The sequence below is a fragment of the Octopus bimaculoides genome, chromosome 25 (assembly GCF_046866305.1).
Source record: "Octopus bimaculoides isolate indiv1 chromosome 25, ASM4686630v1, whole genome shotgun sequence".
NCBI lineage: Eukaryota > Metazoa > Mollusca > Cephalopoda > Octopoda > Octopodidae > Octopus > Octopus bimaculoides.
The window spans coordinates 36183732-36193731 of NC_142952.1; the positions used below are offsets into that span (position 1 = coordinate 36183732).

The window sequence follows — 10000 nt, forward strand, 5'->3', positions numbered from 1 at the left end:
TGTGTATGTATATATATGTATGTAAAGTACATTTGTGTGCATATACGTGTTATATGCATTACGTACACGTGCATGTATTTATACTGAGTATGCATGCGTATATAGTCTGCTGGTGTCTATATGTTGTGTGTGTATAATGTCTGTGTGTGCGTGTGTATATATCTATAATATACATAGCTCTTGCCTTTTTATCTTCGTTCTTTTTTGTTTGTTTCATTCATTGATCCTTCCTTCCTTCCTTCTTCCTTCCTTCCTTTCACTTTGAAATATTCCAGTCCAACGTCATTTCAGACATCCACCTTCACCAACAACACCAGCATCAACACGTCCTGCCCACCACCACCACCACGCCCATTACTATCATCAAGGACTATAATACCTGAAGCAGTCTCGGCTACAGAAGCTAGACACAACAGCCAAATGCATCGAAATCACGGCTTCACGCCATAAAATAAGAAGAATAGTTTGGTGAATGTTATGCAAAACCATTTTGAACGCAATTTTACATACACACACACACATACACAAACACATGCATACACATACACACATACGCAAATCGAACATCTTTGGTACAGATTTTTATAGATGTTCCGTTAAATCGGAGCTGATCTAAACAACAGAACCAAAACCTCTGCCACGACGACGACGACCACTAACACCACTATCACCGCTACAACCACCATCACTACAACGACTGCCATCACTGCAACCACCACTACCATACCACCACAGCTACCGTCAACAAATCTAGCATCAAAAACGACCTCAACAGATGACGTTTACAACAACAACAACAACAACAAAAGCGAACATTAATCAAATTAATTTAAGAAAACAACAAATTACATAACAACATAAGCAAGAACAACAACAGCAGGAAAAGAAGAGGAAGAGAAATTATAAAGTGTTTATTCCATTTGTTGGAAACACAGGAAAAAAGCATTTTCAAGAAAAGATAAAAGAAAAGCCCAGGCGGCAGCACCATTGTACTCTTTGCCGTTTTCCAATCTTCAAACGAAAAGCAATAAATCGAAACGTCTCACTTTGCGGCAACAGAAATTCTTCTTTGACAGTCTCCAATGGACTAAAAAGTTGTTGACCTTAATTAGACCAGAACTAGCTTCTTCGCATTTCAGATATTGCAAACACAAAAAGGAGCCAAACAGGAGCCTAATCCAAGGATGTCACTGGTAACCCAGCTTTTGGTTGTGCTCTTGTGTGTCCACTCCCTATACGGAACGCACCACTACAATTTAACAATCGGTATAGTAGACACTTTCCACGTTAATTTTTCGATGTATCTCTCTCCCTCATTCTCTATCTGGTTATCTATCTATCTATCTATCTATCTATCTATCTATCTATCCATCCATCTATCCATCTATCTATCTGTCTGCCTATCTATCTATCCATCCATCTATCTATCTGACTGCCTATCTATCTATCCATCCATCTATCCATCTACCTATCTGTCTGCCTATCTATCTATCTATCTATCTATCTATCTATCTATCTAATCTGTGGTATTGAGCAGAATATTTACTGTAGCCCATCTTTTATACCAATATAAAACAATGTGCATGATAACATTTCCAATTAGTTAAGATCAGAAGCCATGACAGCCACTGCCTGGTACTGCATCATTATTATTATTATTATTATTATTATTATCCTCATTAAGGTGGCAATCTGACAGAATCGTTAGCGCGCCAGACAAAATGCTGAGCAGCAATTCGTCCGGCTTTTACGTTCCGAGTTCAAATTTTGCCGGGGTCGACTTTACCTTTTATCTTTTCAGGGTCGATAAAATAAGTACCAGGCGAGCACTAGGGTTTTATGTACACGATTAGCCACCCCCACCAAATTTCAGGTGAAGAAAAGCGCCAGATCACTGCTGTGCAGTATAGTTTCCGCGTTTTCACCAAGTACATTTAACCATGACCTCTGATGACAAATTACTACCCGAATCTTTGGCTCTTCCTGCGCCCTAAACACCCACCTTCTGTCTCCAGTAAAAGAATGAAGTTTACATTTCCAATTATTTTTTTAATATTAACACCCAGTATTTTTGGTGTATTTTGGGTTTGTCAGACTTAAGCATAAGTCTATGTAGCACGTGACTGCGAATAGCAATATATTCTACATTCCTGTTGTTTTGTTTGATCTGAAGGTCTTCTACTCGAAGAACCGGTCCAAAAGGAGAACAAAGTCGCAGAAAGAGCGGCTCATTTCGCTTATATGTTAAACGCTTGCGACCTTCAGTCGGTTACAGTGGAGACATTCATTCTAAAGCAACATGATCCCATTAATATTATTTTCCAAAGTAAGTAATTCCATTTTCTATTCTATTTTTTTTTTACCCATTCGTTACTACTTCGGCGAGTACGGTAAATGCAAAACTCAGTTGATGAGATATGAATAAGGCTGGAACATGTAGTTAGTTAGTGTTTCTGACCCCCTTTCAGAATTGCTGGGACTGGTGGCAGTGATGGAGGAAGGTAGCCCTGACCGAAATGCTTTTAACAAAGTGAATCCACTAGTGATATCCAATTGGAATAGTCACCATGTTTCGCCCATTGCACTCCATCTTCCAGCCTTCTTCGAGAATTATCATTATTATACATCGATATATTCAGACAAGTGTCCTCATATTGGTTGATGCAACATTTCAGCTATTGTACCTTCCAGCATTGCGACCATAACAACCAGGATGGAGTCGTCAGTTTGAATACCCCAGAGTGTAGCAATGATAATTCTACAACTCACAAATTCTTACAAATATATCTTCCTTCACTTATATGTATACAACCTTGCATATTTTTCGATTAGTATGGCGTAAGTCATGTTTCGCTGATGAGGCTTCAATAAGACGGGAAAATACCGGAAGTTGTCCAGAGTAGTTAGCTATTTCTAATGCTCCAACATATTAAATACGTTAATACTAACTGAGTAAATATCGTCTTTGAATTGTTTAATTCCAAAGTAACCATATTCTCCGACTGTTCCAAACCAACAATTCTGAAAAACTTATAAAGCATTTCCTACACCCATCATTATTTCATAAATACGGAGAAGACTATGAGTCGCTGATAAAATTAGACGAAAGCTTAAGCATTGGATTATAGCTTCATATGTCAAGACATTGATTCAAGATTGAACCCTGTTCACAGTTATCCCCCGTCGTTCGTGTGTTAATGTTCCAGATTGCTAATCATGAACTAGAGAAACGATTTCAGCTTTTATTATTTTAGTCTCGGAATTTCTCAAGAAGAACATGACGGCAATTATCTCAAAGATTTCGTGCAGCACGTTCCATTTGCTGAATTCACAGCCAAAGGCTTGTCATTTGTTGCACTTCACCATTATCCCACCGTTCTGTGGTGAAACCTCTCTCAGTTCTAATAACTGCAACGTCTTCAGTCTTCGAGAAAAAGGAGAATATCTACAAACAGCCATCATTGATTTGTTATTGGCGCTGAACTCCAAGAAGGTAAGCTGTTGTACTGTTGTTGATGATGATGATGATGCATAAGTCAAACCATAGAAAGCACACCACGCACACACGCACACGTTCACACCACATGCACACACATGAAGACACACACGCACACACATACATACACACACAAGCACACTACCCGCACGCATACGCGCACTCAGAGTCGTTAATCACCGAATAAAATGCTTTGGCATATTTATTCTGGTTCTTTATAGTCTGAGTTCGAATCATGCTGGGATCCACTTTGCCAGTCACCGGGGTTAATAAAATACAACAACAGTGCCTGTTAAGCACTGTTGCTGATTTAATTCACTTAAATCCTATAGATTATTGTAACAGAAATGAAACATACTTTTAATCGCTTTTTTACTGCTAATCCACGGCCGGTCTGTACACAAGACATATACAATAAAAAATATGTATGTCAAAAAATTACGATACATAAATTTACTTTTCTACGAAATTAATTCCTCTAAGACTTTGGTGAAACCAAGGCTAAAGAAGAAGACACTTGCCAAAGTTACGGTGCTGTGGTATCGAACTTGGAACCACGTTATTGTTTTACGTATTTTACTTATTTTTAAAAACAGATTTTGTCTTTACCTTCAGCTGACTGTATTGGTTGATGAATCCAGCTCAGAAACAGCCAGTGACCCTCTGTTCCAGAAAATATCAGACAACTACATTAGAATAAGGCCTTATAAAGCGGACGGCGGCAACCTTAGTGATATTTTCTTATCAGAAACGAAGACATTTGAACACAGTTATTATCTCCTCCTGATGAAACCGTCGCTTGTTAAACATGTTTTCAATGTGGTAAGTCTCACCGTTTAAAGAAAACAATCTCGTTTATGTGTCTGCGTGAAGGTAAACAAATAAACCAGGGATATGGGAGGCGTAGTGACAGAATAGTTAAGGTCGTCGGAAAAAAATGGTTTGTGGTATTTATTTCGATTCCATACGTTCTAAGATCAAATCCTGTGGAAGACGATCAACGGTATGTAGGACGAGGTGCACTCCACTGATTTATTTTCCCACTTTACCCATGCGTCGACTTAACTGGGGATCACATTCAGAAATACAATGGTTTGGGGTAAAGTGTAACAGCCTTCGCTCTCTCCTCTGAATCCAGTCTTTGTTTAAAAGATTCATAATTGTTTATTTCATGGTTTTATGTTTTTATAAAAATTTTACTTCGGTGAGGTTTGTATACTTTGCTGATGAGGTCACAACAAGCCCAAAATGTTATTAGAGTTGCCTCCCATGCTTGCTGAGCTATATCGACATGATATTGGTAGTTCACCTCAAGCCAACAGACTCATGGGGCTGGTCTTATGTGGATTTCCAAGGCGTTTAGGCTCAAAGACTGAGACTTCCATCCACCCCTGCCTTGAAAGGGAAACCAGTCTGTTGCAGGGTTAACCTCCATATGCCACTGGTACTCAGCTAACTGTGCTGGAGCAACGTGAAATGAAAAACACAAATGCTGAATGACACAACGCGTCACCTGGTGCGAAAATCGAACCTATGGCTACGACCGAGAAACCAATTCATTAATCACGGGGCCACACACCTGTGGCCCCAATCTATAATCCTTATTGCTTAGAGATCTGTAATATTTAATTTTTAATATCTTTGTGCATTTTTGTCATTTTCTTTGTTTATATTTAATCGTCACAAATTTTCGATTTCTATAACATGCCTCCAAGTTCAATATCCATTCCAGTAAGATGTACTGGATCATCGTGTCTTCCGATGGCACTGTAGATTCTATGTTTGCGAACGGAACTCTCGCAGCCATTGGGCGAAACGTTTTAATTATTCGCAAATCGTGGAATCGCGCTCAAAATACTAGTTGCAGCTACAAAATAAGCGTGAAACCTCAGATGACGGTAAGTTAAAAGAATTATTATAATTGTTTAACTCCAGATTAGTTCCAATCAAGTTGACTTATAATAAAACAGACCCACCTATAGCTAGCCTGCATCATCATGTTTTATACACACACACACATTCACACAGACACATTCATACACACATTCACACACACACACAATTTATTCAGGACAATGACAGCAAATCGTTTTTAAATCTCGGTGTATTGAAAGTTCTTTTTCGTTAATAATTCTGTTGTTGGAATAACATTTACAGGTAGACATGAGACATGCATTTTAATATGTGTGTATGTATGTATGTATCTTGGAGTGGTTGGTGTTAGGAAGGTCGTTCCAGCCGTAGAAACCCAGCTAAATTCAGGCAGGAGTCTGGTGCAGCTCTCGGTTTACCAGCTCCAGTCAAATCGTCTAACCCATGCCAGCATGGAGCAGACGTTAAATGAGGATAATGATGACGATGTTCATGATGTGTATATATATATACATATATATATATTATATATATATATATGTATGTACAAACACGCGCGCGCGCATAACTCTCACTCCGTCCATTACGACGACGACGAAGGTTCTAGTTGATCCAATTAACGGAACAGCCTGCTCGTGAAATTAATGTGCAAGTGGCTGAGCACTCCACAGACATGCGTACCTTTAACATAGTTCTGAAAGTGTGACAAGGCTGGTCCTTTGAATAACAGATACAACTTATCCTTCCCAATTCAGTGGACTGGAGCTTCGTGAAATAAAGTTACCGCTGATTTAAGATAACATTATCCGATGTCTCCGTCTTTTCTTAAATTAGCAAGGTGGAGCTTGAGGTGGGATTTTAGCTCTCATTTCTTACAGGTCGACCGTCAACTTAGAAGTTCTTTCCGGGAATGAATGCTGCACTATTCAATAAATTACTGTACAGTCTATGTTTTCCTAACGAGCAAGTAATAAAACCGAAACACTTCTAGAGTTACCTCCCGTGCTTCATATATTAGACATTAACAAATTTATATATTTTACTTAACTAAATAATTGTCTGGTTAGATTTTTTTAAAATCGATGCTATTAAAAATGTCACCAGTAACCTAACTATTGCTAAGTTAATATAACTACTTCATTCACACCCCTAAATATTGCTGGTGCAACTGTACTCGACTTGTTATGAGAGAATTCTTATTTCTCATCGTATTTCTCAAGGTGTTTATTTTTCGTTGGTTTTCTTTGCTTTTCAAGTTAATAGATGCATACATTGCTGATGCAGTCATACTGCTCGCTAATACAATAGCGGAGCTTATGAGGAAAGACAGAATAACAGCCGACACCGGCAAGGAAAACTTTACTGAACATGTCAAGGCTGACATTTTGCAGGTAAACATTCCCACTACCACATCATCATCCTCACCATCCTTATTAGTATTATTCTCTTCTTCAATGTCAATGTATGAGCACTTGGAATGACCAAAAAAGGAATTGAAAATTATTTAAGAATGACCCCTGGCTTACCATCCATACAGAATGTGCAAAAGTTTCTAAGAACTGCTACGTCACACGTATTGAGAAGAGAGCATTGTCGTTGTGAATTTTCTTTCCCTTTTTCCCTTTATTTTCTTTGTTTACTTTTTCTTTTTTCTCTCTGTCTTCCCCTTTTCTCTATCACATGACATTGTAAATGGACAATTTGGTGTGTTTATTTTAATGGCCTACCAATATGTACAGTGCGTTTCTCTGCACTAGGTGTCAGGAAGACACTCGGCAAGAAATGGAAACAGAATTGAAAGAAGATGATAATGAAAATAATGATAATAATAATAATAAAAATGTGCCAAAGCAACTCTGAAAAGAGGAAAACTAGTTAAGAGTAGCAACATCACACTAGATAAAGCCAATGAAATAAGAGAATTAGACCAAAGCCAGACATACAAATATTTAGGAATCAATGAACTAGATAGGATACAACACACAAATGAAAGAAAAAATAAAGAAATACTATAGACGACTTAGATCAATACTGAAAACAGAGATCAATGCTAAAAACAAGATAATAGGTATTAACACTTTAGCCGTCCCAGTTATAAGTTACAGTTACAATATCCTTAACTGGACACTAAATGAACTAACTAAAGTAGACAGGAAAACAAGAAAAATAATGACAGGATCTAGGAATATATCCCAGACACGACAGAGCTGGGACCTACATACACTGGAAGTTATGCCAACACTATGGAATAACAACAGAAAAAAGATGGTATAGGCATACGCCAGAAAAGGTCACAGAAAACGAGAAAGCAACCATACTCTGGGATATGGCAATACACACAGATAGAGAAGAAATTAGCTGTCGATGCCTATCCGCCTTTGAAAACATATATTTCAAGTGAAATACATTCACTAATTTTGAAAATAGAAATAATGCATTTCTAAATCTCTAGGGCTAAATAACAGTAGCATTCTTCCCTTTCATGAGACTCTCACGTTAAGTTGACAACATACTATCACTTTATTGTGCTGCTACTGCATAAATCTCTCTGAGAGATTTAGAAATGTATTACTTCCTATCTTTTGTTGAGGAACGCCATGTTTAAAAATACTTTCTGTTAGGATATGTCAAGCTTATCGAGGCAACGTGACTTGCAGAAAATACCAATTCCAGTTTTTGATAACTATTTAAGATCATTACTGGAAGGGATTAATAAATGTTATTTTCCTCGTGAAATCAGAATGTCCAGCGGGTCGTAGTTTATCTATGACTGACGAAAATCCTTGACACAAAATCTCTCATACACAATAACCGAACATTTTTTCGATTTTTAGAAACATTCTTCCGGAATTTTCGTTTCGGCATCTTTCGACGATGACGGATTCAGTGCTAACACTGCTTACAACATGTTCAGTATAATACAAGATGACAACAACGGGCGTGTACTCGAGAAAAAAGTGGCTACATGGAACCGGGTGAATCACCTCACCATTCTAACTAACTTATTTCCTTTAGAACCTTCAGGATTTGGCAATGTTACGTTCCGAGTCGGAGTTCTTTTGGTAAATATTACAATTTTTCATTCTATTTTTGCTATGTTTTAGATTATACTTTTTGTTCTCCGCACCCACACGTCTGTCCACTCATCCTTTTGTTCATTCATAACTGTTTATTTTTCAGTTTCCTTTTTGAACAAATTTTCTCACTGCTTTGTAATTCTAATTTATTGTAAGTAAAATTTCAGAGGTGCCACCCATTTGCCTTGACTAGGTTTCAGTAACAACAATGTATGTCTTTTTTCCTTGTTTCACCGCAAACAAGGATTACAGACAAACAAAATTAGCATTTCAACGAATAAAAAGAAAAAAACAAACGAACTCTTAACTATTGCATTCCACGCTGATGGTGGTCGTAAACAATTTGTCCAAGTCATAAATAATAGTTTTAAAATTTGGCTCAAGGTCAACAATTTTGGCGGTTGGGGTAAGTCGCATCTTAATAATATTCATAATAATAATAATAATAATAATGATGATGATTTCAGAATTTTGCCACAAGGACAGCTTGGAGGAGGGGATTAAGTCGATTACATCGTCCCTAGTGCTTCACTGGTACTTAATTTATCGATCCCGAAAGAATGAACAGCAAAATCGTCCAACGTGCTAACGATTCTGCCAACTCACCGCCTTAAATAATAATAATAATAATAATAATGATAATAATAACAACAATAATAATAATAATCCTTTCTACTATAGGTACAAGACCTGACATTTTGTGGGAGGGAGCTAGTCGATTACATCGACCCCAATGTTCAACTGGTACTTATTTCGTCGACCCCGAAAGGATGAAAGGCAAAGTCGACCTGGGCGGAATTTGAGCTCAGAACGTAAAGACAGATGAAATACCGATAAGCCCAGAGCGCAAGGACGGATGAAATATTCAACAGCATTTCGTCCGTCCTTGCGTTCAAATTCTACCGAGGTCGACTTTGCTTTCATCCTTTCGGAATCGATAAAATATGTACCAGTTGAACACTGGGGGTCGATGTAGTTCAGCTTGCCCCCTTCCCCTTGTGCCTCTCATAGAAAGATTTCTGCAAAGGCGAACAAAATGATTAACGGCATTTCTTCCGACTCTGCGTTTTGAGGTCAAATTCCACCGAGGTCGATTTTGCATTTCACCTTTTTCGATTAGGTACTAGCGTACTAAGGTCGATACATTCAACTAGACCCCTCTCCACAATTTCAGGCCTTATGCCTATAAGTAGAAAGAAAATTATTTAAGATAGACAATAAACAGGTCCAGTGCGAAATTTGAACCCCATATCTATCACTTACGTGGTGGATGTGTTACCAACATCCCACAGAATGTCTCCTAGCTACTGTATCTAAAATTTAGGGCCATACTCCAAATGTTTTTTCCGTTTCTTCATTTTGGAAAAAATAGGTTTTTAACTGTGCTGTTCATATCTGTACAAATTAATAGCGTGACTGTAAATATTGTCTGCGGTATGGATTTTGAACTGCAAGGTTTTAATTTCAATCTCGCTGCTCGTCACAATCAGGGCCAATGTTTTCAACCTCAGTCTCGGGTTGTCGTTTCGGTGAATATCTTGTGAATGGAATTTGG

At 37.9% G+C, this 10000-nt stretch overlaps 2 protein-coding genes across 3 annotated transcripts in view; both read left to right on the plus strand.

Moving 5' to 3' along the window:
* LOC106882210 (uncharacterized) overlaps positions 1 to 5190 on the plus strand; it is a 5489-nt gene extending 299 nt beyond the window's left edge. Inside the window, exons 1-4 of the mRNA XM_014932810.3 lie at positions 1 to 1266; positions 2174 to 2326; positions 3255 to 3493; positions 4112 to 5190. The exon at positions 1 to 1266 is cut by the window's left edge and continues 299 nt beyond it. Of these exons, the coding sequence (XP_014788296.2) occupies positions 1185 to 1266; positions 2174 to 2326; positions 3255 to 3493; positions 4112 to 4336 (699 nt within the window). The 5' untranslated portion in view covers positions 1 to 1184 and the 3' untranslated portion in view covers positions 4337 to 5190. The remainder of the gene's footprint in view (positions 1267 to 2173; positions 2327 to 3254; positions 3494 to 4111) is intronic.
* A 5-nt stretch (positions 5191 to 5195) lies between these two features.
* The window catches only part of LOC106870305 (glutamate receptor ionotropic, delta-2), a 16803-nt gene continuing 11998 nt past the window's right edge, over positions 5196 to 10000 (plus strand). For both annotated transcript variants that reach the window (XM_014916330.3, XM_089341672.1), the window contains exons 1-3: positions 5196 to 5394; positions 6625 to 6759; positions 8203 to 8430. In XM_014916330.3, the coding sequence (XP_014771816.2) occupies positions 5233 to 5394; positions 6625 to 6759; positions 8203 to 8430 (525 nt within the window). In that variant the 5' untranslated portion in view covers positions 5196 to 5232. The remainder of the gene's footprint in view (positions 5395 to 6624; positions 6760 to 8202; positions 8431 to 10000) is intronic.